At 36.4% G+C, this 27,774-nt stretch overlaps 1 protein-coding gene across 2 annotated transcripts in view; it reads left to right on the plus strand.

Annotated features, from left to right (window-relative positions):
• The window catches only part of LOC139141007 (lipoxygenase homology domain-containing protein 1-like), a 59,255-nt gene extending 32,310 nt beyond the window's left edge, over positions 1 to 26,945 (plus strand). Inside the window, exons 16-47 of one of the 2 annotated variants that reach the window (XM_070710556.1) lie at positions 539 to 674; positions 1,210 to 1,367; positions 1,890 to 1,910; positions 3,043 to 3,200; positions 3,763 to 3,839; positions 4,343 to 4,536; positions 5,058 to 5,250; positions 6,073 to 6,233; positions 6,681 to 6,999; positions 7,674 to 7,828; positions 8,193 to 8,326; positions 8,771 to 8,937; positions 9,438 to 9,542; positions 9,849 to 9,957; positions 10,333 to 10,517; positions 11,110 to 11,288; positions 11,708 to 11,824; positions 12,391 to 12,550; positions 14,892 to 15,046; positions 15,695 to 15,898; positions 16,428 to 16,578; positions 17,046 to 17,254; positions 17,627 to 17,810; positions 19,076 to 19,236; positions 19,732 to 19,818; positions 20,666 to 20,798; positions 23,473 to 23,700; positions 24,226 to 24,399; positions 24,768 to 24,906; positions 25,138 to 25,302; positions 25,765 to 25,865; positions 26,424 to 26,945. In XM_070710556.1, coding sequence (XP_070566657.1) covers positions 539 to 674; positions 1,210 to 1,367; positions 1,890 to 1,910; positions 3,043 to 3,200; positions 3,763 to 3,839; positions 4,343 to 4,536; positions 5,058 to 5,250; positions 6,073 to 6,233; positions 6,681 to 6,999; positions 7,674 to 7,828; positions 8,193 to 8,326; positions 8,771 to 8,937; positions 9,438 to 9,542; positions 9,849 to 9,957; positions 10,333 to 10,517; positions 11,110 to 11,288; positions 11,708 to 11,824; positions 12,391 to 12,550; positions 14,892 to 15,046; positions 15,695 to 15,898; positions 16,428 to 16,578; positions 17,046 to 17,254; positions 17,627 to 17,810; positions 19,076 to 19,236; positions 19,732 to 19,818; positions 20,666 to 20,798; positions 23,473 to 23,700; positions 24,226 to 24,399; positions 24,768 to 24,906; positions 25,138 to 25,302; positions 25,765 to 25,865; positions 26,424 to 26,803 — 5,199 coding nt within the window. In that variant the 3' untranslated portion in view covers positions 26,804 to 26,945. The remainder of the gene's footprint in view (positions 1 to 538; positions 675 to 1,209; positions 1,368 to 1,889; positions 1,911 to 3,042; positions 3,201 to 3,762; positions 3,840 to 4,342; positions 4,537 to 5,057; positions 5,251 to 6,072; positions 6,234 to 6,680; positions 7,000 to 7,673; positions 7,829 to 8,192; positions 8,327 to 8,770; positions 8,938 to 9,437; positions 9,543 to 9,848; positions 9,958 to 10,332; positions 10,518 to 11,109; positions 11,289 to 11,707; positions 11,825 to 12,390; positions 12,551 to 14,891; positions 15,047 to 15,694; positions 15,899 to 16,427; positions 16,579 to 17,045; positions 17,255 to 17,626; positions 17,811 to 19,075; positions 19,237 to 19,731; positions 19,819 to 20,665; positions 20,799 to 23,472; positions 23,701 to 24,225; positions 24,400 to 24,767; positions 24,907 to 25,137; positions 25,303 to 25,764; positions 25,866 to 26,423) is intronic. The other variant, XM_070710557.1, reaches the window with a different exon arrangement.
• Positions 26,946 to 27,774: the final 829 nt, after the last annotated feature.

Raw genomic sequence — 27,774 nt, forward strand, 5'->3', positions numbered from 1 at the left:
GTATGTTTCATCAAGTTCTGTTCATTGTCAGGCATGAGGCCGTCAGCATTTTCCTTGCCTTCAATTTGAAAATGTAACTCACAGTACACCCTATGTGGTACTGTACCATGGCTTAATCTAAGCTTTGGCCCATCAAATTTTAGTTTGTATTCAACATGTATTTGCATGTTAACTTTTTTGTCAACTTTTATATTTTTAAAGAGAGCACATTTACATATTAACAACCACCAGGTGGTAATCTATGTTAGTCTTTGCTTAAAACCAATGACAGTGGAACAGTCCATGTCTAGTATAATGCCAAATGAAAAGTATAGGTGGGTTTTTCAAGATGGTACTATTACATCCACATGTAGTTACACTCATTTTCATTGTTATCAAACACCACCTCCCTTCTCTCAACAGATCAATACTACCTTAGGAATAACTACATGTCAGAGATGACACTTAAATCTCTGGTGATCATTTAATTTAACAATGCAGATTTATGGTTTATTTATGTCTTCTAATATTGCATATTTTTTGTGTGTGTGTCTTTCAGGTTTTGATGGAGAATATGACAACCAAGAAGAAGTATGCCTTTAACTGTGAAAGATGGCTTGCGAGGGATGAAGATGACGGCAGTTGTATAAGAGAACTGCCTGCTGAGGGAGAAACCATCAAGAAACCTCAACCAGGTAATTTCTAGTCTCAATGAATTCTACTGCGTGAAAAGTTCATTTACCATTTCTCTCTATGTGTCAGTGCGTGACCACCCCTATTGCAAAAATGGAATTGCACCAAGACACTGATACCATGTATCCTAGGATAGTACAACTAGCACTGAGAAGTAAAATGCATGCTTTAAAGAATTACATTGTAAAATACACGTCAAAGACCATCCTTATGTTTAGTCAATTTCTCCATCCTTATGTTTAGTCACTTTCTCCATCCTTTCTGTGGGTTTGTGAAAATCCAATGGACAGTTCTGATTTAACCTGGTCACCTCTTACACTTACTATTCATAACAAGTGGTTTGGGCCAAACCATTTCATAACAAGTGGTTTGGGCCAAACCATCGTAGTGAGAGATCAAGTTAAATATAAGAGTACAAAATAGTTCAACCCTTTCAATTTTGGTTCAACCTTGTAAGTGTGTATTGAATTGTTAAGTCAAGCAGTGAAAGATAACAAATTTATTCAAATCTTGTCTCATTTCATTGTCTTATTTCAGTCACAAAGTACATTGTTAGAGTATTTACTGGTGACAAGTTCAATGCTGGAACAGATGCCAATGTGTTCTGCATGCTGACTGGGGACCAGGGAGACACTGGAGAGCGCCCTCTATCATCATCCAAGACGAGTAAAATCAACAAGTTTGAAAGAAACACAGTGAGTGTGAAAATCTCTCTATTCCATCAGGCTTTGCAAAATTTCATGTACCTTTCTGCTGTCCTCACATTAGCTAGGCACAATGTAAAAACACTGCAATTCATATAGATAAATTTGCATACTGTCTCATTGCGGCAGCATCCACCATTGACAAGGCCACGTTTATAAGACCTAGTGCGTTGTAATGTATAAATATATCCATTTGTCATTGACTGGTCATGTTTATACCAAACATAAGTAGTTTTAAAAACCTCTTTTACCAGCATATTTGGTCCATATAAGGTATTCATACCAAAGCTATCTCTATCACATTTATGAGTGCTAGGCATTGACGTAAAAAACACAGTTTTGCCAGAATTAAGTAATTTGAAATTATCGCTATGCTCCATTGACATGATTAATCTGTATTCCATGGTTTGCTTTTTTCTCCGTTTGTGTCTCTGTGTGTGTTTGTTGCCTTGCTTGTCTTGTTGTTTATGGCTTTTTTCACTTACCATGCTTCCACTCGCCACATTAATACAGAACGTCTTTGAAAGGAACAGTGTAAGTACCTTACAGTAACCTTCTTGTCCTCTATTACTCATCTTCTATACATTTTTTTAATTTTGTGTCAATTTTGTCGATAATATCAACAATAATATAATATTCTGCTTACTCATTGATGTTGTAAACCTGAAAAATTTTGTGTTGATCAACCAGTCTGTTTGTTAACCTTGTTACAGCCAGAATTTGATACACCCGTTTTTTTAACCCTTTCACCATAATGGTTTGGTCCAACCCCATTGTTATCAATGGTGATTGTGGATCTATTCACTGGAAATTGGGGTGAACTTGTCAATAGGATGGGCAGAAGTTAAATGCAGGGAAGTGTGGTGAAAGGGTAAATGCCCTCACGTCCAGAATTACTCTCTTCAGGGCATGATTCAATAAATTGTCATCAAAAATGAGTTGAACAGTACTGTAACCTGACAATATTATAATATAGAAACTATAATTCTCTCTTCAAGTTTATTACCCTTCAACAAACACTCAGAGATGGATCAGCAAAACAATAGCCAACTCAGGAATTTAGCAATGATGTTTCAAATATGACAACCTCTCTTCTATTTTTTTGATCTAACAATCCTCCAAAACCATGCTGTCAAGGAGAACATTTTCATAATATTTGTGTGTATGTAATATGCTCTGTAAGTGTATTTTGGTGTTTGCAAATGTTACCATAGTGACTAGAATCCTCTAACATTTATTTTGTGTGTATAACAAACTAATATGATGTAACACTTAGCAGTTTGATGCTTGTTGGTTGTAATGTATAGGTTTTAGGTTATATTTGTGAATCAGTTTGAAGCCATTATCAATTATTGCCCTGTCGCTAAACTTCAAAGTCATGATTCTTCACCAAAAATAGGTGACTAAAGAAAAATGCTTCTGTTTTTTTCTTCAGTCTTTACATTGTCTGTCTCTCAATCAATGCCTCCAACCTTTGATTCCTTGAAAGGATTGCACATGTTATTGGTGTTCTTGTGGGGTATGGATTGAATATTCTGCATTTTTAAGATATTTTCCAATACTTTTCTAGCAACACTACTCCTCCAGCTACATGTATAAAAAACCATTCATATTCAAGGGATAGTAGTAGTACTGAATGCTGAATGATACCTTGTTTTGTTTTCAGATGGATGAGTTTGAACTTGAAGCAGTGACCCTAAAGAAGGTGCGAAGGATCAAGATAGGCCACGATGGCAGCCTTGTTGGCTCCGGATGGTACCTTGACAAAGTTGAGGTCGAGGAGATCAACAATCCAGCATCAAAAGTCGTTTTCCCCTGCGCTAGGTGAGTGACATAGAACTTTTGCAGGGATTTTATAAATTGCTTTATTCCACTTGTCTTCAGATGACATCTGAGCCACAGATGACATCTGAGCCATGGATGACATCTGATCCATGGATGACATCCAAGCCATGGATGACATCTGAGCCACAGATGACATCTGAGCCATGGATGACATCTGATCCATAGATGACATCTCATTCTGTGATACAGAATCTGAGAATATTCAAAAGTTGCAATGGGCGTTAATCAGAATGATTTCCAACATTAAGGCACATTTAATGATTTGCAATAATACTGTAATATTTGCTTTCTTGATAAAATGTTGGAAATTCTGTTATTTGGATTTTCTGTGTTGATGTACATATATACATTGACATCGCATCTCACTGCATGAAGATTCCGTCTTTGTAGATAACATATACAAAAGTGTGTAAAACCAAAGTGAAGGAATGCTGTAGAGAAACTTGATCTGACCTCACATCATCTTTGGACAAGCTGTATAACCCTCACTTATGGTATCGGTTGTAAAACACCTTTGATAAAATTGTCGGGTTTGTTTTAGGTGGCTGGACAGAGATGAAGACGATGGCTTGATTGTCCGAGAACTGGTACCAGAGGGTGTGTCTCAGCTTTTGTCAAGTAAGTCGATATTCAAAGTAACACCTTATGACTTCAATGTCTCGTATCGTACTGTACTGCGTTTCAGGCTAATGGATATTCTAAATTGACACTGTATGATCATTATCTGATTTGGATAGCAAGCAATGCATGTTCATACATTTTGCATAATTGTAGTACGCCCACAAAATCAAACATCAGATATTTTAAAATTCTTCAAGGTACAGATAGACAGTACTTATTGTTGTGTGACTGCATCTAGAATGAGACATTCTTACCTTGCTTAAAAAGATCTGCTCTCTTCTGATTGTAATTGTATTTCAAGAGAAATGTAAAACCATTTTGTATTTTCAGTATTATTATTCTACCATCCATTTTCAGTGTATGTTAGAAAAGACAGTAATAATCCTATAAATATCAAAACATTAGCCTCAGAGTTTAAACAAATGTGTAATCGTTCTACCACACATATGATTTCTCGTGAATGCCTCATTTTGACCATATTGAATTTCACACCTTTGCAGCCACTTCGTATCATGTGACCGTGAAGACTGGAGATGAGAGGGGTGCAGGCACTGACGCCAATGTCTACATCAAGATGTTCGGTGAGGACGGCGACTCTGGGCAGATTCCACTGAAACAGTCAGACAATACCAAGAACAAGTTTGAAAGAGGCAGGAAGGATAAGTTTACCCTGGAAGCCAGTGACATTGGCAAGGTCAGAGGCAGTGCTGAATTTTTATAGTTCAACATTTCTCTGATAAGCAGACCTGTCTAGCTTTACAAAGACTTACAGTGATTGTACCAGTAGGTCCAATGTCAATCACAAGACATATGTAAATAGGTATCTGAGAGATTTAAACATTAAAGGTATACAGTCACCTGTAATCTAAATATGCCCATATATGGTCAAAGGGGCGTTCCTTGGTATTCAAAATGCCCATGTGAGGGCGCTGTTTTTAAAAAAGCGGCCACCTGCTTAAAATCTTTGATTGGTTAGATTTTCTCTTTCCATGGTAACTGTGGCAAAATTGGAACAGGTGACACTATACCTTTAAGTGTAATCAGTAAGGTTATTTTGTCTTATACTGGTTTGTCTTGTAAGTGTGTATAAAACAGGATGTCATAATAAGAATGGAGTAGAATCAGAAATGCTCAAGCTTTTCACAAAAAATACATTTCATGAGCAGAGGCAAGTTGTAATTTTTTACACTTTTTGAAACCGTTGTTTTCCTGTAGATTGAGTACATGAAGATTGGTCACGACGGCAGCAAACCTGGAGCTGGTTGGTTCTTGGACAACGTTGAAATCGACGTACCATCCAGGGGTGAAAACTATGTGTTTGCGTGTCACAGATGGCTGGCAGAGGATGAAGGCGATGGTGAACTTGAAGTAGAACTCCAACCAACAGACTACAAAAAGTCAACTCCAAGTGAGTCACACATAAATACATTTGTGAGAGGTTTCAGATTTCCAATACTTCAGTTTTTGCAAAGACTGTTGTATCATCTAGATTTAAACTCAAGTACTTAGTACCATAAGTTTTCATTCTTAAAGTACAATCTATACATGGACATCATAGGAACATATAGTAACCCAGATGTACGTATGGTAATACCAGTCTGTGTGGTGGAAGGGGACAATAATTATTGTTTTCTAACCTAAGTATTTTTGTTTCAGGTATCAAGTAGCAATAGTACAGTTTCTCTTGCTATTTCTCTTAGCAGGTTGAAATACCCAGTATTTAGCTCATAGCATGTCAAAATACCCAGTATTTAGCTCATAGCATGTCGAAATACCCAGTATTTAGCTCATAGCATGTCAAAATACCCAGTATTTAGCTCATAGCATGTCAAAATACCCAGGCAGTATTTAGCTCATAGTATGTCAAAATACCCAGTATTTAGCTCATAGCATGTCAAAATACCCAGTATTTAGCTCATAGCATGTCAAAATACCCAGTATGTAGCTCATCAATACAGCCATATTTCTGCCTGAGCAAAGTTCTTGTATGCCATTTAAACTACAACTAGAGAGCTTGTTACCTTGGTATATCTCCTTCGTGTTGACAAGCCAAATACTGGATATTCGAACATGCTTTTAGTGAGTGGAGCAAGAACATACTATGGACAGACATATTGAAAGTATCAAAATACTGTAATCACTTTGGGTTTTTAACATCCCTTCTACAATAGTTGTCCAACCATTCTCCTTTGTCAAAAATAATGTACTATTCTTTTGTTCTGTTGATCAGGAATACCATATGAGATATGTGTGAAGACTGGGGATGTGATGGGTGCAGGCACTGATGCCAATGTTTTTATCAGAATGTATGGTGTGAAGGGGAAGACTGAAGAGTTCACACTCAACAACAGGACTGACAACTTTGAGAGAGGAGAGACTGATAAATTCAAGGTAAGGATGACAGATTTGGTTTGCAGCTCAGAAAATGTTACTGTGTGTATTTTTCCATAATAAGTCTTTTGTTTAACATGTAGTTGAGGCAATAAGGAGGGAAAACTGTTTTTAGGAAAAGAAAATATGGGGCTTTGATGAATGTGATTTGAACTTTTTGTGTTAAAACAACCAAAAATGCCTTGTGTATGGTCATGCCTTGTGTATGGTACAGCATCTGAACTTATGCAAAATAAAGGGTAATGTAGCATTCCTCTTGTTTGTTTGCTTGTTGACATTTGACACAATGTTCACACTCCATGAATGGGTTCAATGCAATGGATGTGCAAAGATGTAAGGGTCAAAAAAACCATCTTTTGCTTCATGCCTTATCAACAACCTTTCAGAGATATACTGTAGAGACAAATGCCTTGCATATATATCTATTGTACTTTATTTCTTTTACAGATTGAGGCAGAAGATGTAGGGCAGCTGACAAAACTCAGAATTGGACATGACAACAAGGGAGGCAGGGCTGGTTGGTACCTGGACCGTGTTGTCATTGAACGGTTCCCTCCAAAGAGAAGACTTAAGAGGAAGAAGAGCCTGACAAGGAGGAGGTCGCGGGGAGACCTGGAGGAAGAGGAGGATGAAATCCCAGAGACCAACAAAGTCTTCTTTGTGTGCAATAGATGGTTTGCAAAGGATGAAGATGACAATCAGATTGTGAGAGAATTGCTGCCAACAGATGAGGATGGAAGAGCAGTCAGGGGACATGGTCTAGCTTGTAAGTAGGAAAGATATTGTAGAGTGAATACTGATCACAATCTGTAAATCAGTAAAGTTTGTTGATAGTTTAGCTAGTATATTGTCATACTCATCACATACATTATTTTCCTCTTCATTACATACTATAACATTTTTCCACATGTTCCCTATACTGTTAGCTTGATTCAAAGTATTATTGACAAACTGTCATCTACATGCACAATTCTTTGTAGATTGTGTCAGTTTACCTTAAAGGTCAAAGGTGAACAGTATATTCATCCAATCGTAGTCCATTGTGCATCAAACTCCTGATTGTCATCTTATGCATACTAATTATCGATGCCTGACAGTCGTGTAGATGTACCGGTACATCACATAAATTGATGAAAGCAAAGGGATGAAGATTTACAAATACTGTAAAAACATTAATTATTCACTGGGATTTAATTTCGCTATTTTTCGCTGAAACAAATCTGCTAAATAAAATCCTGGTGAAAATGTTAAATAATAATAGAATCTATTCTTTTATTTGAAGTGAAATTAAATCCCTGTTAAAATTAATGATTTTACAGTAGGTCTTCAGAGTAATTCCTCTGTGTCTGATTGATGACAAACTTTGGTTTAATTATCTCCAGTAATGCTCATCAAAGCTGGACTATGTAAAATAACTGTATTTCCGTGTTTGTGTTGCAGACAATGAATACACTGTACATATCTACACTGGTGATGTGTCGGGTGCTGGCACAGATTCCAATGTGTTCATCAACGTCTTTGGTGAGAATGGAGACACCGGAGAGAGAGAACTTAAAGATTCAGAAACTAACACAAACAAATTTGAAAGAAATTGTGTAAGTAGGCATAATGGCAAATTTTTGCATTTTTAGAACTGAATTACCTAAAATCAACCAAAATATGAAATGCAAATGACTGGTATTTATCTGTAACAACTTATTCGTGCTTCCTGAAAATGTACTCTTCAGAGTGTAAAGAGATGATAAACGGAATAACAGCCCACAGTAGTTTACATATTCAGCTATTTTTATGAGAAATTTGTTGACTTCACCAAAAACAATGTTTTGCAAGATCTAAAACATATGCTTTTGTTGTATCTGTTCAAGATTTTCTTCATTTTAAGCCAAGTGATTTCATTTCACCATCACTCAGAGTCATTGAATCACAGGACAACTCACAATTATTTGATATTTTCCACAGGAGGATGTGTTCAAGATTGATGCCGTTGATCTAGGTGGGCTGAGGAAGGTGAAGATCCGACATGACAACTCAATGCTTGGCTCAGCGTGGTTCCTGGACAGAATAGAAATTGAAGACAAACTGAACAAAGAAAGGTACAGCTCTGAAATTTCTTTACAACCTATATCTTAGTGTCTTGATGTATTGAGTGAATGCATCATCACCATTTCATCACTGTCCTTTGGTCTGCTAGTACAGTAAATTTTCCCGCTGCTGCCCTCAATAAAATCAATTATGATCAACATTTTGTTTGATGAAAACTAGTGTTGAAAAATATTTCATCAAAGCACAGTTTAACTCCAGAGTTTAGGCATTAAACTGAAACCAGGATATATGCACTCAAAGCTCATCGTATGCACAGTCCCTCAACTCTTTGTGTTGAGGGACTGTGTCATATGCTATATAGCTCTTTAAGCCAACAGAGCTGAAACTTTCTGACCCAAAATATTCTTCAAGGAAGCTCAGATTCTTGTATACAAATTCTGTCTTTTGATGATTAATTTCAACTGACAGCTTTTTAAAATCCTCTCTCTCCTCAGGTTTTATTTCCCGTGTCAGCGTTGGCTTGCCACCGGTGAAGATGATGGCCAGATATCACGAGATCTGGTCCCAGTCAGCAAGCAGATCATGGAAGCTAAGATGAAAGGCATGGGCAAGAGAAAGTCAACGACAAGTCTCAGGGAAGGACTTGCATTGGAAACAAAAGGTGAGAATGTTGAGAAATATTGAAACAATAAAAAATTCACATCTAGGGAAGCATATTCAAATTTTCTGCATTTTTCTTTACGGGTGCCATTGTTTATTTCGTACATACCTGAAATCACATAATAGCTTTTCGCCTGTAGCGAGGACACAAATATTAATTTTGGTCCATGGTGTGATGTATTGTGTTTTAATATGTGAAAAACATCAGCATAAGACTGAAATTTACAAAATGAATGTCATCTAGTCGTGCGATGTAACATTTTACAATATGTACACTAGTGTACATATGTGTCCTAGTTAAACATATTTTTACATAATTTTCAGTAACACTGCCCTGTGAAATTCATACATAACTGTCAATGTATTCTTTGGCAGTAAAATTTCACAAAACCTTTGTTTTGTGCCATTTGGCACATATTTGTAAGAAACGTTACAATAAATGATGAGGTCTGTATTGAGATTGTGTCTAAGTTTTATTTTTTTTTCCATCTTTTTCCACAGCAATAATGACCACGTACTACGTCAGTGTTGAGACGGCTGATGTCCGAGGAGCAGGAACTGATGCCAATGTACATCTGGTGATATACGGAGAACAGGATGACACAGGTAACACTATGATGACTTAACCCTTCCACCTTAATGGTTCGGCCCAAACCCATCATTATCAATGGTGATTGTGGACCTGTTCACAAACAATAGGGGTGAACAGGTTATTATTTTTCTGAAATTATTGATGACTGTAAGAAAAATTTATTTCCTGTAGATAACACTAGTGCCTATAGAGAAAGCAGGTTAAAGTCTTATATAGTTCAGTTTATCATCTTTGTAGCTGCGTTAATTATGTTATTCAATTTGGATATTACAGACCATGAGTGCAGCATTTACATGTCAGGGTACACTCTCTATTTCCAGGTATTCTGCAATTGAAAACATCCAAGACTAATAAGAACAAATTTGAACGTGGCAAAACTGATGAATTTGAAGTTGAGGCTGTGGACATCGGAGACATCAAGAAAATCAGGTAAACAGATGAGATGTGGCTTTTCCTAAATTCATAAGCAAAGTAGTGTATTCTGTGACATCTCAAAAACTTATGCTTGAGATTTATATTTTTAGATATTTTGGATCATAGACATTTTTCCTCCGGTGAAGAATAGTACATCTGTTGACAATTCAAACAGTATTTCAAAATGATGTCAGTCCATGTAATGTTATTTTAACTCACCAAGATTAAATATCTTCCATTGATTACATCACTTTGCAATTCCCCATTGCAATTGAACTTTCATATGTCTCTGTCATTTTCAATTTCACTTTTATTTTCATTCTGATTTTTTCAAGGTATGGTCGCTGCATATCACCGAATTAATATTTTTTCTGTATTATTTTTTGACAGGATTGGACATGACAGCAAAGGCCCCGGTGCTGGTTGGATGCTTGAGAAAGTTGACATTGATGCGCCCTCACTAGGCAAGAAATGGACATTCCCCTGTCATAGATGGTTTGACAAGAAGGAAGATGATGGCGAGACAGAGAGGGATCTGTTGCCTGTGGAGACAAGAACTGAACAGTATGAAAAACGTGAGTGTCTTTGGAAGATAAGTTTGGAATCCGATATATTTCTGAGGGGTGTAGTAGTGTAGGTCGACATTTTACCTTTAAACAATATTGGTTAAATTTCTCAAATTCAAGAATATTGATCATCAGTCTGAGAGTACTTTTATCGTAGGAATGTAAATGAAAGAAAGATGCTTTGTTGACACTTTATGTAACAACAATGTATTGATTATTGTGGATGCGAAGTGTCACACCTTTGTACCTGAAAGATAAGGCCATCGCATACTGGTTGGAGGAAAGTGTGTGCATGCAAACAGAAGTGTGATGTAACCAGTGGTCATCCAGAGAAATCAGTGACGGAACAAGGGTATGGCTGTTACCTTGAAATGCACTGAGGGAATAGTTGGATAGGATATATCCAGCTCTGATTTGAAGTAACAGTTGATTATGGCCTGTTCAAATGAATAAGATTGTTGGTACAATTTGTACATGAAAAGGAAAGTATGAAGTCAATAGTGCAGTTGACTGAAGGTTTGAAGAATTTTCATTGTGACACGTACTACAGTACGTTGTAAATGAAAGACAAAATTCCTACAATTTTGTCCTTCTGTTTCAGATGTTCCCTATGAAATCACTGTGTACACTAGTGATGTATCCGGTGCAGGCACCGATGCTGACGTCTATGTTGTCCTCTTTGGCAAGGAGAACTGTACCACGCAGAAAAGCCTGTGCATCAACAAGAAACAAAGGAAAGAATTCTTTGAGAGAGCCAGCGTTGATAAATTTGTGGTTGAGGTGAGTTTCGTTGGATGGGATACATCAAGAAATAAAATACTGAAACAATTTCTAAATGGTTCTACTCCAGAATAAACAGGAGGCAATGTGTTTTAGAGACTCAGTACACCCAAGAGATCATGTGATGGCAGTACAAACAAACCCATGTTTGCAAAAGCGTACAGAAATACACATATTTCTGTGGGTGTTTGGGTAATGTGGTTTTGTTTGTACCATGATGGTTCATTTGAATTCTGGCTTTAACCTATTGAAACAAATGTATGTAAAAAGTGTGGACTCTTCAAAAAGTTTGAATCATGGCTGCTTTTGTGTGACTTTTTGAAATTTCTATCGTCACCAGTAAGGGACACTCTGAATTGAATGAAATCTCAATGAAACCATTTGCCAAATCATCTGTTTTACTTGTTGTTTGTCTCTAGTTGGAAGATGTCGGTGAAACGATAGAAAAGATTAGAATTGGACATGATGGCTCTGGCTTTGGTGCAGCATGGCATCTTCACAAAGTGGAAGTCAGAAGATTGCTGGACTCTGGAAAGGTTAGTCTTGAAGGAAAGTCTGAAGAAAGATCGGTGCATGTGTTTTTGTGTTGTGTTAAGTGAATCAAATAACTAGAGCAGTCAGCAACTGCTATGTTCATATTTGATTCTTTTTGGGTAACATTGCTGATTTTAACATGTTTTCTTTAACATTACACTGAGAGAAATCTTTTAGAGAAATTAAAGAAGCTACGTAATAGCTTTTGGATATCAAAGAACCCATTGACATGATGTGACATCAATCATAAGTTGATATAAGGGAGTGATTCATGATCCTCATTGCATGTATTTACATGTACTGCTCAAAAAACTGGAAAATCAAAAAGTAATAAAAAGTAGCCGAAAAATATGATCACATGTTGTCATCTATTGACAAATATCACCCTTATAGTTTCTTTTGAATCAATTAAATTTTCATAACTTGACTTGTTTGATGAGATTCCTGTAAAAACACTGAGTGTATTCATAAACATCTCAACAAAGCAATTTATCATTCATAAAACGTATGTTGCATCTTTCTTTCTCAGCCTTTGAATAATCATGTTTCTTTTTGTTCTTAATCCCAGGGTTCAAAAACTTTCACCTTCCCATGTGGCCGCTGGTTGGCACGCAAGGAAGACGATGGCGCCATCGTCAGAGAACTGGTTCCTACGCATATAATTGAAGAAACAACTCGCAAAGATGGCAGTGTGAAAAAGAAAGAAGTGAAACAAGACGTACTTGAAAGTGAGTGTTTTCTCTTCTTAATACCGGCCTTTATAGTGAAAACTAAAAACTGATGCATTTTATTGAATGGAAGGCTCTGTAATCTTTAAAATATCCGTGGGTTTTTTATATTGAAATCATTAGTGGAAAGACCCCTAGAGATCTAACTGGTAAGCTTTTGGATGAACAAACATTTAAGGGTCTGCTGTTTACAATGATCCTTCCATGATGTTCCCCGTCACTGTAATTGTAAATTGCTCAATATATCTATCAATTTCATTTTTTTTTTCTCTCTTCAAAGCTTAACATGTGGCAATTGCTCAAGATTTTTAAAGCATTGCAATATTTAGCAAGCCATTGGAAGAGATAACATTTACACAGATGTTTTATGCATACAAATACCTGAGCTTGGCAACTATTAAAATATGAGTGCATTCATATATGAAAATTTGGCTAACATTTAAGAATACCAAAAGTTCAGTCAAGCAGATTTTCCTTTGTCGAATCAAATTGCACATGCTGAAAATGCCTTTGTTAAAGACATCAGCCAAAGTGCATTAGTTTTCACCATCAGAGGCCTGTAGGTTTACTTTTTCTTTCGTTTTCCCTTCTATTTGTTGTGTGTTTGTGTGTTTACTTTGGATTTTGTGCTGGTTGTACATTAATGCTTTTGATATTCGTTGAGATTCCTATCATGGCTGTTTTCTTTTTTACAAAATAACATGTCACTGAAGTCACCAAAATGTGTTCTTTGTACATGAAACAATATGCATTGTGTCGTTTTGAAAAAAGATCAAAGGTTTTGCACGGTCAAACTTTGTCTGTTTTCCTCCTTTTGGTGTTCTTTCAGATTTGCTACTTGCACAAAGTTTGCCTTCCTAAAATTATTCCAGAAACCGCTGTCACTAATGCAATGTTACATTTTCTCTCCTCTCTGTTTTTTTCTACATCTCCAGGAAATTAGATTTTTATCTTCTTTACCTTCAATCTTGACCTGCTAGTTAGTACACTCTCCTCCCTAAATTAATCAACTTAAAAATATGAAGTTTGACAAAATTCCTTCGAAACAAAATTCCGTCTACACTTCTTCAAAGACTGGTAGTAATCAACCAATTGTAAGCTGAATTGTGTTCTCATAGTCCGTGGATGGTTTCAGCATTGTGGGCGGAATTGTGTTCTTATAATCCATGGATGGTTTCAGCGATGTTGATATGGTAATCCAGAGACATAGTATTTGTTCTTCCCATTGTTCAGTGTGGATTTTTTCCTAATACTGTACAGTGAATGCTGTGAAAGTACTGTTTGTTCTAACATGATGTTTGATTTTATTGTAGCGATTGAAATGTCATTATTTGTTCAGAAATTGTCAAGTTGTAGTCAATGATAGAAGTTTGTAGATGGGCAGTGTTTCACGTTGTATTATTGAAGGCTCATTTTGTATAAAAATGTACTTCCACTTGGAAGTGATTATACAAACCAAAAACTACCTTGTTTCTGACAATCTTTGAAAAAGTACTCAATTTGTTGTGGGTTAAACGTCAGAAAATAGGCAAGAATGAAAACTGCCCTGAATAATGAAATTCTAACTTAGATTTGTCCACCATCATGATGCATGTTGTGGTTGCTGTTACTGTGCAAACCTCCCTAATTTTCACCGTGTTTTGGAATGTTCCATATTGAATAAATGCAGTCATACTACAGCACTGATAATATGTGATAGGAAGAGTTGAAAAAAGTGACGTGAAATAGAAAATTTCCCCATCTAGATTGGTTCCAGTCTCTGTGCATCAAACATCCCCTCATAATCTGGTTGGTGTGTTTTACCCCATTATGACCGATGTTTGGTTAAGTCCATGGTTTTCTATAGCAAAGCTGGATCTTTTTAATGGAAAACAGGTGTGAAAAGGTTGACAGATGACTGCATAGGCACATTTTTATTATAGTCTCAATAACTGTTTCATATCACCAAGACGAACATTAAGTATTCAATGCTGGTCAGTGAATATTTTTTGTAGGATAAAAATCGCTTGTTAGATTTGCCACTGCTAGTGAACTATGAAAGTTTAAATGTTTGATTCAACAGTTATGTCTGTTGCTATCCCATAGCCAACTGTTTCAAACTTCATACCTAACTATCAAAAATACGATTCCCAGACTATATATGGCCATCATCATTTAAAACAAAACTGACTGGAGGTGACTTTTTCTCCACTGTTTTGGCACTTTAAAGCACATATTCCGTAATTTTTCTGACCACCACACATCTTTCACTATCTTTTCCAATAACCCAAATCTTACAATTGTGTGGTTAGCCATCTCAAAATGTTTATCGATGTTGTCTGTTTTATTTTGTGTCTTGCAGAGCGCAACTACAAAGTATTTGTGTACACCGGAGATGTTTCGGGTGCGGGGACTGATGCCAACGTTTTCATCAACATCTACGGTGAACTCGGTGATACTGGTGAGAGAAAACTGGTCAAGTCTGAAACTTACACAGACAAGTTTGAAAGGGGACATGTAAGTGTTCTGTATACTTTTATTAAAAAGTACAAACTTCAAAAAGAATTTAGTTCAACGTCAGTGGTAAATCTTTCTTTCCTGTTTCTGTGCGGTGAGGCCCAGCTACTCTGTTGAACCAGCAATCTTGATTTTAGATCATGCAAAAAAAATTACTTAAAAAATTTTATTCCATTCTGTGTAGTTTATTCAAATTACATGATATAATTAAATGAAAAAGAGATTGTCCCAGTTTGAATTTAGATGAAATATTTTATTTCAACTCAGTGAGATCGTGATTGCCCATGAAAAATTATTTTTGATTTGAGTTTACTAGAGAGAATTTTTTTCTACTCTGAGCATGAAATGTGATGAGGTACAAGATGCATAAGAGTTTGTAAACAAAAGAAAGAGAGAAGCTAGGATCATGGTTTGAAGGATTGCAGGGTGACAGAATTCAGGAACACTTTTAATATATTGAAAACAGTAGCTGCTGTATGAAGTTTATATTTATGGACAAACATGTTCACATGTACCAATAATTAAGAGGCTTGCTGCCAATATCGCTAAATAGCTGTAGTTTTTATTTATTCAGATTAAAGACAGAAATATATGTGTATATGGTAATATGTTATCGAAAATGATTAAAAAAAATTTTTTTTTTCTTAGTGTGATAAGTTCACAGTGGAAGCAGTAGATCTGGGCAAACTTTACAAAATCATGATTCGCCATGACAACTCCATGTTGGGACCAGCGTGGTTCTTGGAAAAGGTTGAAGTGATTGATGATGATGACACATATGTTTTCCATTGTGAGAGATGGCTGGCAAAGAACAAAGAAGATGGAAAAATTCAACGGAATTTGTATGTCAAGGTGAGACCTCTCAGTGCCATTATGTAACCCGACTCACCCCTTCTGTTTCTATGGAATGATCTTGTCCTTTTGAATGGACTGATCTATCTTGAAAAAGTAGGATGTATACAGAGTTCAGTATATTCACTGATATTCTTTACTTTTGCCAAATGACTCATAAAATTTTTCACTAAATATGCTTTCCCAATCATTGAAATTTGAATGTTGGTTTTTCATACATTTTGTTCAGATTTTGGAATAGACAAGCATACCATCAGAATCATATGACACCAAAAACTTTCTCATGATTTTTTGATTCAGTTACACAAACTTTATACTTGGCATACTATGCATATATTACAAAATTATGTGGTGCCCACACAGCCTGAGTGAATTGCTGTGTCAAATCTAATGATCATTTTGTTATTCAAATGTATTCATTTATGCAAAGTTTATTAATCAGCATAATTTGAATATGCAAATAAACCTACCAACCTACAAGAGAATAGAAGACATTATTTTCTGAGTGTTGTTATGTGAACTTTAATAGGGTTACCAAGGTGACACATCTAGTATCAGTACACTCCAGCGTACTGGCTCTTCCAAATCCCTGAAATCACTGGGCAGTGTGTTTGGCCCGGATAGTCCATCGGCAAGGAGAAGAATGTCTGGAATACAGGAACCGGAATACACTGGACCAAGTAAGTTAGTTTGCTAGAATAATTAAAACAGTTGTGTGTCATTTCTTGCACTTGTATACTGACACAATTTCTAGTATTGCCAGTTTATCAAAGTGCAAAATGAAATTTGTGAATTTTTTTGTTGACATTTTGCAATACAAGCATTGTTCATGACAAGCAACAATATTGCAAATTTGATGTTGCATGTGCAGCACTGTTAGAAAGAGTAAAATGAAGGTTGCTGATATCTGAGTAAATGTGTGAAAGGAAACATACATTTGTACCTGTACATGAAGACAACATTTTTGTATAAATTATCCATAAATATTGCCGAAAAATCAAACAAAGTTGTGAAAAAATTCAAAATTGCTGTATGTTTAATAGATCGAACAAAGTTTGAAAAAAATTCAAAATTGCAGTATGTTGATGCCCAAATTCAGTAGCTCTCAACATGAAAAGTAACATTTCCCACTTTGTCTCCGTGACAGCCATTCCATACACAGTCAAGATCACAACAGGCAAAGAGAGTGACATGGGCACCGAGGCCAATGTCTTCATTGAGATGATTGGCAGCAAGAAACCAAAGAAAACTGGGAAGATACCACTCTATCTGGTCAACAAGGAGAAATTTGAACCCAAGTCAACGGAGACTTTCTCACTAGAAGCACCAGATATCGGTGAAATCAAGCAAATAGAGGTACGTAAATTTAGGTTGTGCATTTGCATGTAGGTCAACTGGTTACAGAATAAGTCAATGGTTAATGAATTCAAATTTTCTCAAACATTGAATAAAGGAACTGTCTCCACTTGTTGTATATGTGTATGTTCAGAGTGGCAACAAACACCAGACATTACCTTTTTTGATTCCTGTCAACATATTGTTCCCACAGACTTTAAGACATTTTTAACTGTAAAGTGTGAAAGCCTGAAAGAACCATCTACTTTTCATCATCATCATAGTGTGCATACTGTACCAGCGGACAAGATACCTGTTATTTGAGGACAAGCTCCTATAATAAAAACTAGGCACATAATCATGCATTCTGACCATTCCTCTTTCGCCTTTCAGATCGGCCATGATGGAGTGACTCCTAAGGATGGATGGTATGTGGAGGACATTGAGGTTGACATGCCAACCGTGGGCAAACACTACCACTTCTCGTGCAAACGCTGGCTCTCCAAGGACAAAGACGACGGACAGATCAGTCGTGTACTCAAGGGAGCTGATGCAGAAAGTGTGCAATACAAACCCAGTATGTAGTGTTCAAGAATTTGGAAGTGTGGTCAAATTTTGTGTAACAGTATAGATGCCTAAATTTTTGTGATATTGCATGAAACCATTTTTTGCCATCTGATATATCTGATACCATCTGTATTAAAAAAATTGGAAATTTCAATGTTTTTTACGTCCTAATTATGAAAAGAAATTTGTTAGGTATTTTAAATTTAAAGAGGCACTCCCACTTGGTAACATTTTTAAAATGTAATTTTTTAATGCCAACGGTCAATATTTGACGTGGCGACTGCGCGCGGATCGCTAGATATTGATAAAAACATGTCCTCAAAAGAGTAAAAGTTTGAATTCCGGTGGCCCACCTAAATTCAGCGTCCGAACATCGAACGTTCGGCACTGGGGCCGTTGTCAACTAAGCTATGGAGTACGAGTCTACGCTCACGCTGCAGTACGCCAAAGTACCAGGTCCGTATCGGTGATCGGTTATGCCCCGTGGGGCAAAGTCGAGTCTTACTGACTCAGAGAAAAAAAAAAACGGAAAACAAAGTTTGCTTATTCCACCAGATTTCGCATAGGTGACCAGCACATACGTGCGGTTGATACATAGCGGCCACCGCGTGGTATGCGCGCATACCACGCGCGGTGGCCGCTATGTATCGAACCACGCGTAACTGTGTGGCAGACGACAAAATGTAGTCGAGGCGGCTAATATTTAACACGTAAAAACTGATGTTTATGTGGTATTGGTTAAAAATATAATACAACTGATTTAGAATAATGAAAACGACAAAAACTAAGGAGAATTTAATTACCTGGGGTAAAGGCATAATGCTGTATATAAAGTCTTTGCAGTGGGAAGTGAATTCATTGCGTCGTTCGAACTTATTATAGACTCCCTAGAATATCATCAATCAGCACAATAACAAACCTTCGGGGATTTCGGGTCAAAATCAGACACATCGTAAACTTCGGGATGTGAAAAATACGCTCAGGAAATGACATGTTTTTATCGATATCTCGCAAAGCGCGCGCAATCGCCACGTCAAATATCGACCGTTGGCATTAAAAAAATGTGTTTTAAAAATGTTACAAAGTGGGAGTGCTGTTTAATTTGCCCAACCTTTATTTCTGTAGATGTTAAAATTGTTTCTTATTGTTTAAGAATTTTTGCAAAATCTCAATACCAAGTTTGGTTAGACATATACAATTTAAACATGTAGCTTTCTGACCTGCTTTAAATATATAGTTGAACTAAATTAAATTGTGACTGTATTTTTAATATAGAAATTCCATATGAAGTGGAGTTCTACACCGGTGATGTGAAGAATGCAGGTACAGATGCTAAGGTGACCATGACTGTGTTTGGTGCCAATGGTTCAACCCCTGAAATGACCATAGACAAAGCCGGAGAGCGGTTTGAAAGAGCCAAGATTGACATGATTAAGGTGAGAGATGATGCTGTACTTGTATTTCACGACATGAACAGAAATCAAAGTTTGAAAATAGCAGGTCTTCCTGATGGTGTGCAGCCATTTCTACAATGTGGATTAAGAACATATTTATTGTAGTACCCTCATGCAAGATATATCATATCATCTGCTGCGACTGCACTGCATTGCCAACTACATTGTTGAATTTGCAATAGTGATAATGATGATAGTGTTAAATGCCTATGACAGTACCATCTTAAAAACAATTTTTATTATTAAGGGACCCAAATTTCTCTGACTGAAGTAAATTCTTACATGTTACATGTACCGGTATTGGGTTGACTCAAAAGAAATGTTCAAAAAAAATTCGCAAATTGGTTCAATGAGTTTACTATTGTTGTAGCTTAAAGGGCCATGTTCATGATTTCAGTGTCCTGACTGCTGTGGAGTAGGGAGGGTGCAAAACACACATTTTTTTCTACGAGGCATTGCATTCACTTCATTTTTCAGATGGAACTTGATGACATTGGTGAGCTGAAGAAAGTTAGGATTACAACTGATGGTAAAGGAAGTCGTCCGGAATGGTATCTGGAAAAGGTAACATACATTGACTTATTCCGTGTTGAAAATGCACAAACTTGGATGCAAAGTCTGGAAGTGATCAGTTCACTTATTGGTTTTATCAAATGGTAATTTAGAAAATACAATATCTTGTACACAATAGCAAAATAGTCAACATGAGGTTACTTGAAAATTAAAACTTTGTAGTGTTGAGAATATTTGAATGATTTGACAACGGAATTACTAATCTCAAAACATTCATACAAAGCTGTAATTTAGAAAGAAGACAATCTTTGTACCAAAGTCAGTTAAAGGTATACAGTCACCTGTAATCTAAATATGCCCATATATGGTCAAAGGGTATTCAAAATGCCCATGTGAGGGCGCAGTTTTTTATAAAGCGGCCACCCACTTAAAATCTATGATTGGTTAGATTTTCTCTTTCCATGGTAAGTGTGGCAAAATTGGAACAGTTGACAGTATACCTTTAATCACGAACGTTGCTGCATAGTTTATTCTGCCAACTTTCCATAGATTTTTGCATTTAGTTCACCTACCGTAAGATGTACAGTATTCAGCAGGTGGGCTAGTATGTGGAAGGGAAGGTAACTTTGAGTATTTAAATGAACTGGAATAACCCTTCAAAATGACCCAAAGTGTTTTACCATTTTATCACATTCACTTATTAAAAGCGTCATCCAGATTGTTGAATAATGTAGAATTGTACTTGCCATGATTGCTACATGGACCCCTACAATTATGTTTAGTAACTGGAGTCAAATCTCTTGTTGATGACCAGAAGGTCCCCTAAAGCCTCTTTGAGTTGGTTCATGGGTAGTTTATGCTAATTACATGTGATGCTTAACTCTGTGATTTCTCTCAGATTTTCATGAGGAATATGGAGACAGGGGACATGACGGCGTTCAAGTGCGATCAGTGGTTTTCAAAGACTCAAGGGGATGGTAAATTAACACGAGACATTCCAGCGATGGTCAGAGGAGAAACTACAATCAAAAGTGAGTTGAGATTCAGGGATTATGTTGAACTTTTTCAGCAGATAGTTCTGCAAGTGTTTTTACCTTCTCGTGTCTATTTATAGACAGAGAAGGTATTAGAGTTGAAAACCAATATGCTGCTGTCAAGAACTTCCGTCTGTCAAGACTTCCGTCTGTCAAGATCCGTTGACGTCATGCCATTGTGATGGGTCATATCATAAACTGGTGGGGGTGTTCATGGCTCAGGTTGAGGTGTGGGAGAACGATTTTGAGCTATGACAAAAATCAAAAGGGACTTAGCGGCATAGCCACAGTGTTAAGCCTTTCTCCAAGGTTTCTTAGTTGACTACAATCTATTACAGACTACTGAGCTGACGTTAGGGGTACTCACTTTGTGTTTGCTCACTCTGTGAGCGCTAGTGTTTGGTACTGAGTTGCGTGGATATCCCCTCATGGCCTCACGTGATCTGGGCCTGTTGCATAATCTGCAGAGATGATCATATGCCTCCGAGTCTGAAAACTGTCATTGTGTAAGCCTGTCGGCATTTTCCTTGCATTTTTTTCTCATTTAATTTTGCAAAATATCGGCGAGTACCTCAATATTTCAAGATAACCCTTTCTTCCCAATCGTTTCCTGGAGTTTCAGAGTCATATGAACGAAAATGAGTGAAAGTTTTAGACAGGAAAATCGGACGTCGGCCATGTTCAATGTTTACAGTACAATCAGAAGTTTACGTGGAGGAATTAACCAACAAACACAGGAGTGTTCATGATGCCCGCCCTCTAGAGGCAGACCCTCCTATATGAAGTACCACATTTGATGCTTGTGGAAAGCTTGACCACACAATGGAGCATTTAAACTTTTAGAAAATGACAAACTGAATAAGAAGGTATTCAGAAAATGTCAAATACTGAGGAAAAATGCACAAATATTCAAAATAAACAGGTTAACTGATTGGTCAGCTATAAAAAACAATGAAAATGTTTATGATCAAAAGTTTTTGAGATGCGCACATTTTAACAAATACAGAAATTATTAACATTATAAATATAAGACCAAACTATTTTTTCAGGGATGGGACAGGTTGGAAATGAGGGTGAGAGACAAAGGCACTCCTATTGCTGCATGTGGATGCAGCCACACCATTTCATTTACAGCATACTTATTCACTGTGTTGTGTTCAAGTTCCATATTGTACTGACTGTCATACAAGGATAACATAAGCAAATCAAATCAAATTAGAAAAGGATCGATGCTGTTGTGTGGATTTTGCTGAACATGGCTGATATTTCGCCCTATATATTTGGTATCCAGCAAAGGCATATTTTGATGTAAAGTCAAAATTAACACTACATTGCTGACAATATATTTTACCGTTTCTGCATGAATTTTTCTTTTTTAAATTATAGTATATTAGTACTTCAAACAGATTAACAGTTATCGTGATGTCAACCCATAATTTTACATCACAAAGACTGTAATTCTGCCAATTTTTTTTGTTTTTCAGTCATTTTATAAATTTTGCACTGCACAAGATGATTGAACAAATTGCAATGTTTGAATTTGTAAACTCAAAGAATAAAAATCCTTTGGTCACAAATTAAATTATTTTTTGAAAAGAAATTTACTCTTAAACACTTTTAGCATATATTCTTTACACGGTCATGTATTTCAAGGAAAATATGCCTATTAAAAACAGTAATTTCTTCACTTTCAATTTTTTTCAATACTATGACAATTATCAGCCATGAGAGGTAAACACAAGACCAGATAGGCGTTTTTCATCATTTCCACAGGACTCTTTGGAAAATCCATTAAAAACAGTTAAAAGTGACTGGAAATGATCACTTGGTATACATTTAATTTACAGATGCCAGGTTGTGTATTTCACATGCACTCAGGTCAGTAAGGAAGTGCGTCATTACTATTTTGGACTGTTAATTCTTATTTCTGAATTGTTTAACTTTTTTCCACATTGAAGTATCTATCTTTAGGCAGTTTATACTGTAGCTTAGAATTTTTTTGATTGATGTATTTAATCATCTTTTGGGTTCTTTGGGTCCATATCCCACCTCATGCCCCTACATCATCAACTATTTACCAACAACTCCATGCCAACAACCAATTACCTGACCTGGCCACACATTAGAGAAGGTACAGCGTCATTGACGGTATTTTTATGTTCTTGTGCTGTTTGTATTCCATAAGGAGTGAGGAAATATTGTGACATTAGTACAACAAAATCAGACAATGGCGCTCCTTTGAGGAACTCCGTTTTGTATCAACACATTAGGTATTTACTCATATTTTGTAACAATTGAAGATCTGAAAAGAATTCCTGATCTCAAATCCAGACTTTAAATACTGTCATCTTGTCAGACAAAGTTTTTCAACGCTTCCAAGATATTGTGCTTCCCACTGACAAAAGTTTGGTAAAGTCATGATCGAAGCGTTCATGAATTTTTATATTTTCAATGTTTATATCAAGATTGTAATATTAGTACAATGAAATCAAGCAATGGTACTCTTTTGAGAAAAAAACTTACTACTGATTGTAACTCATGAGGAATACTCCTCATATTTTCTAACGATTGAAGATCTGGATAGATGAATTCCTGATATCAGATTTACGCTTCTCCCAAAATACACATAATAAGTAACTAACAATTGTTTTTGCTTCCCTTTCATATTCAGACACCAAATACACCATCAATGTCAAGACCAGCAATGTCCGTGGTGCCGGAACTGATGCCAACGTCTTCCTTATCCTTTTTGGAGAAAATGGTGACTCAGGGCAGCTTGAACTCAAAGAGTCCCAGACTCACAAGAACAAGTTTGAGAACAACCAGACTGACGTATTTTCCTACTCCATGTTAAGCCTTGGTGCGCTGACGAAGTGTAGGGTCTGGCATGATAACAAAGGTGAATATTTAACCTTTGACCTAGCATATTAAATATGCAAGTGACTCATTCTGCTATGTGAAATTCATATTGATATTATGTTCATTGTCATGTCAAATTGAATAGAAATCATTAAAAAATATTTTCAGATTGCAACAATTAGTTTTCGAAGTTGTTGCAGAATTGACTATGGTTGTAACATTCTTTCAAGTTTTGTACTCATATACAGTGTCAAACTTATTTCTTGAGATAAAAATACAGCTCATATGTTGACGTATTCTCTCCCCTTATATGCAGGTATCAGCTACTCCCATCATGATTAGTTCCAATACTGCCTCTAGTCATTTTTGGCAATAACAACAACGTATTGAGCTGTGTCAATTAATTTTGATACTTCCAAACCAACCATGGTAGTGAGTTGATATGTATCAACTCAAAAACAACTTTAAACTTTATTTGAATTTCAAAGCTCTTTCCTTAGAGCAACATTTTTTGTTTCAAAAGACAATGTTAAACTTAGATAATCATGAAATCTTTATTGTGTAGGTTGGGGAGCTGCCTGGCATCTTGAACATATCGAAGTCATCGACGAGACAACAAAAACAAACTACATGTTCCGGTGTGATCGTTGGCTGTCAAAGAGTGAAGATGACAAACAGATTGTCCGGGAGTTGACTTGTAGTGGTCCAGCTACTCCAGGAAGAGAAGATGAGAAAATGAGTGAGTACTATGGGAAGACATTGTCATGGTTACCAGATATTGACCTTCATTTTGTTACTGAGTCCCAAAACAGCAAAGAGCATTGATAGTGATATCCCTTACAAAATAAGAAAAGAAAAACTGGAAAATGGTCACGTGAAAAATATCATCATAATTTGTCAGGTGAAAGTAATTTATTGATTTGAAGAAATTTTCAGTGTTAAATTGTCATTTTCAGAATTGTTTACTGAGAATTATGGGAGATGCAACTAAGCATGTGCTCAGATAATACTATGACAAGTTATAATTGGTACATGCAGATTGATGAAAAGAAGTTTTGGTTTGTAAGTAAGTTAAAATCATGTCTTGAGTTTGATTTTTGTATGCAGCGTACATCATCACAGTCTTAACTGGGGACAAGAGAGATGCTGGAACACAACACAATGCCTGGCTGGTCATGGAAGGTGATAAACGCACTTCCAGGGAATTCATAATGGAAAACTCAGCCAGAAACAAGATTCTCAGAAAGTAAGTCTGCAATTTTTTCCTTTGTTTAGTATGCCAGTCTTCTGTGTGAATGATTTGGTTATAATGCCATCCTTAATTTTAAAAAGGGGCTCTTCTATTTCAGAAAGGATTTGAAATTTAGAGTCTTGATGAAATTCAAAGTCCAAAATCATTCCCATACTTTCTTTTAGGATTAAATTTGTTATCTCTGTTCCTGATATACTGTAACTCTTGTTTTATTCTACTTCACAGGGGTGATACAGATGAGTTCCGCTACACAACCAGAAATGTTGGAGATATTGAGACAATCTTGCTAGGACATAAGGAGAGGGACGACCTTGCTGCCAGGGGGAGTGGCCGTGAAGTTGAATGGTATTGCTATGAAGTTGCAATACAGAATTCCAACACTGGTGACAAGTAAGTTCCCATCTTCCATCAGAATTCCATCCCTCCTACAGAATGGTTTTGCCCTAATGCTTTGATGTCTTGCAGCTGAGTGTAGCCTTGAATTCTACCACCTTTTCAATTCTTCGACAAATGGACTTCAAATACTTGTCAGATGAGTCAAGATTATTCCTGCAGGTACCATAATGAGGGGAGAGGCAGAATTCCCTCAAATATAATTTCCAGACAATGAAAGGAACAGGAGCACATTTTTGACATGGGCATGAGCTGGTACTTATCTCATAAAACAATACAATTTTGTATTTTCGGTTAGATTTCTAATCAGTATAACTCATACCTATCTCTTTGAAAACATGGGTTTTCAAGCATTGCATATTGATGGATCAGTTTAAATGCTCTCATTGCATTTTGTTTTTAAACAATAGCCCATGGACTGCATTGTACAGTGTTTTAAAAATTTCTGTTCAACCCCAGGTTTGTCTTCCCATGCAAGAGTTGGATTCCGATGGGAAAGAAAGGTGCCAAGAGGCTGGAATGTACAAAGAAAGAACAGGGAAGGACTGAAGCCATCAGAAGTAAGTTCCTGGTTTTGCTATGTTCCCTCAAGAAACCTTACATCAGAGTCCCATCAAACAGAGTTCCACTGGAATTCTGTGAGACTCCCTTTGAAATGTATGCCATTTCAGTGGTAATTTTGAAGATTACATTGAGTCTTATATTGTATCTCATATGTGTTTCATCGTTGTATACAAATCCCGTTGCAAGCCAATTGAACAGTCTTGATTCCATGGTAATCCCATGGCCTGTCTTTGTAAGGGACAAACCCATGTGAACATTTCACAATCTACCTGTGGTTTGGCTGTGGATGTATGAAAATATGAAAATATAAACATTGAAAAAAAAAAAAAATTTTCATAGTGAAAGTGGTAAATGTAGAATTTTCATATATTGAACTTTATGTTTTCTGTGTTTTCTTAACAGTGTAGCTAATCACTGTGATTACTGTCAGTGATATATTTGTATTATTGTACACACAGTATCATTTTGATAATAAAAGTTTATGAGTGGCGTTTTGCGCAAATGTATTCATGAATATGCTTAGACTAATTTCATGACTTGTATTATCTTTGCAGAACTTGCTCCTGTGAAATATGAAATAATTGTAGTGACGGCAGATGAGAAAGGTGCCGGAACTGATGCCAATGTCTTCATCACAATCTATGGTACCAACGGAGATACCGGAAAGAGACCGCTGACGCAGCGTTTCCGTGACTTGTTTGAGAGAAATCAAACCGACAAATTCCAAATCGAGGTGCTAGATCTCGGAGAGCTCACAAAAGTACGGATAGAACATGACAACGCTGGATTCAATGCTGGATGGTTGCCAGAGAGGATAGAGATTGTTAACCAGTCAACAGGGCATAGAACCACTTTCCCAGCGATGAAGTGGCTGGATAAGAAGAAGGGAGACGGAGAACTCTTCAAGGAATTTTATCCTCTTCAATCAACTTGAACTCAACACTCCATTCTTTCCACAGTGAAATCAAACTCTGAAATAAGAAAATAATACTGTGTAATAGTATTTTCTGACATAACTTTAAGTTACAATTTAGACTGGAGACATAACTTTGAGTTACAATTTAGACTAGAGACATAACTTTAAGTTACAATTTAGACTAGATTTTTATACCAGAAAGGTGATTTCAGAATTTTGCTATTTGCACACTACGATATATTACTAAGTTTCTCATAATTTGAGATGGACACTGATATAAAAGTGTTGTACCTTTCAAGTTTCCTGCTTAAAATTAACTAGGGCTGTTTTTTGGACTTCAGGATTCATTGCTTTAAGAGAATGTGTTGTAAGAATAGGTTGCAGAGGAGAGAAACTGACTGTTTCCTCACTATGCAGTACTAAGAAAAGTGCCATAGAATGATATGGTTGGACTTTATCATATATATACTGTGTATGGTATTTGCATAAATGTTTTTTAAACCTCTGTCATGTTCCATAGTATACTTAGAGTAACTTCTTTTTTTTCTCTAATTTGCCAAATAAGGTAGTCAGCTTTTCCATATGCATGAGTTGTGATGTCTGCATTTGATAGAGATGTTTATATTCTTTGTTGATGATGTCAAATTTTTAATTGTGAATGAAGTACCTGCATATCTGATCTTAAATTAGGACTTAATTGTAGTCCTTTCTTTGATTTTACTGTTATTGGAGATCAAACACATGGCACATGTAGGATACAATGCTAGAGGTGCAGGTGATATTAGCCAATTAATGAATCCACAGGAAGTTTTGTTCAGAAAAATGTTCACATCAACCTTTGAGTAAAATCTACATTACGTAAACCTTCATGTTTGTATAATGATCATGAAACCATTTTACAACATTTCTTGGTCAACTGGGTACATGATTTGGGGATGGTAGGACCACATAGTAAGTCTAGTAACATGATATTTTGCACAACATAGAGA

This window comes from Ptychodera flava, chromosome 9 (assembly GCF_041260155.1).
Source record: "Ptychodera flava strain L36383 chromosome 9, AS_Pfla_20210202, whole genome shotgun sequence".
Lineage (NCBI taxonomy): Eukaryota > Metazoa > Hemichordata > Enteropneusta > Ptychoderidae > Ptychodera > Ptychodera flava.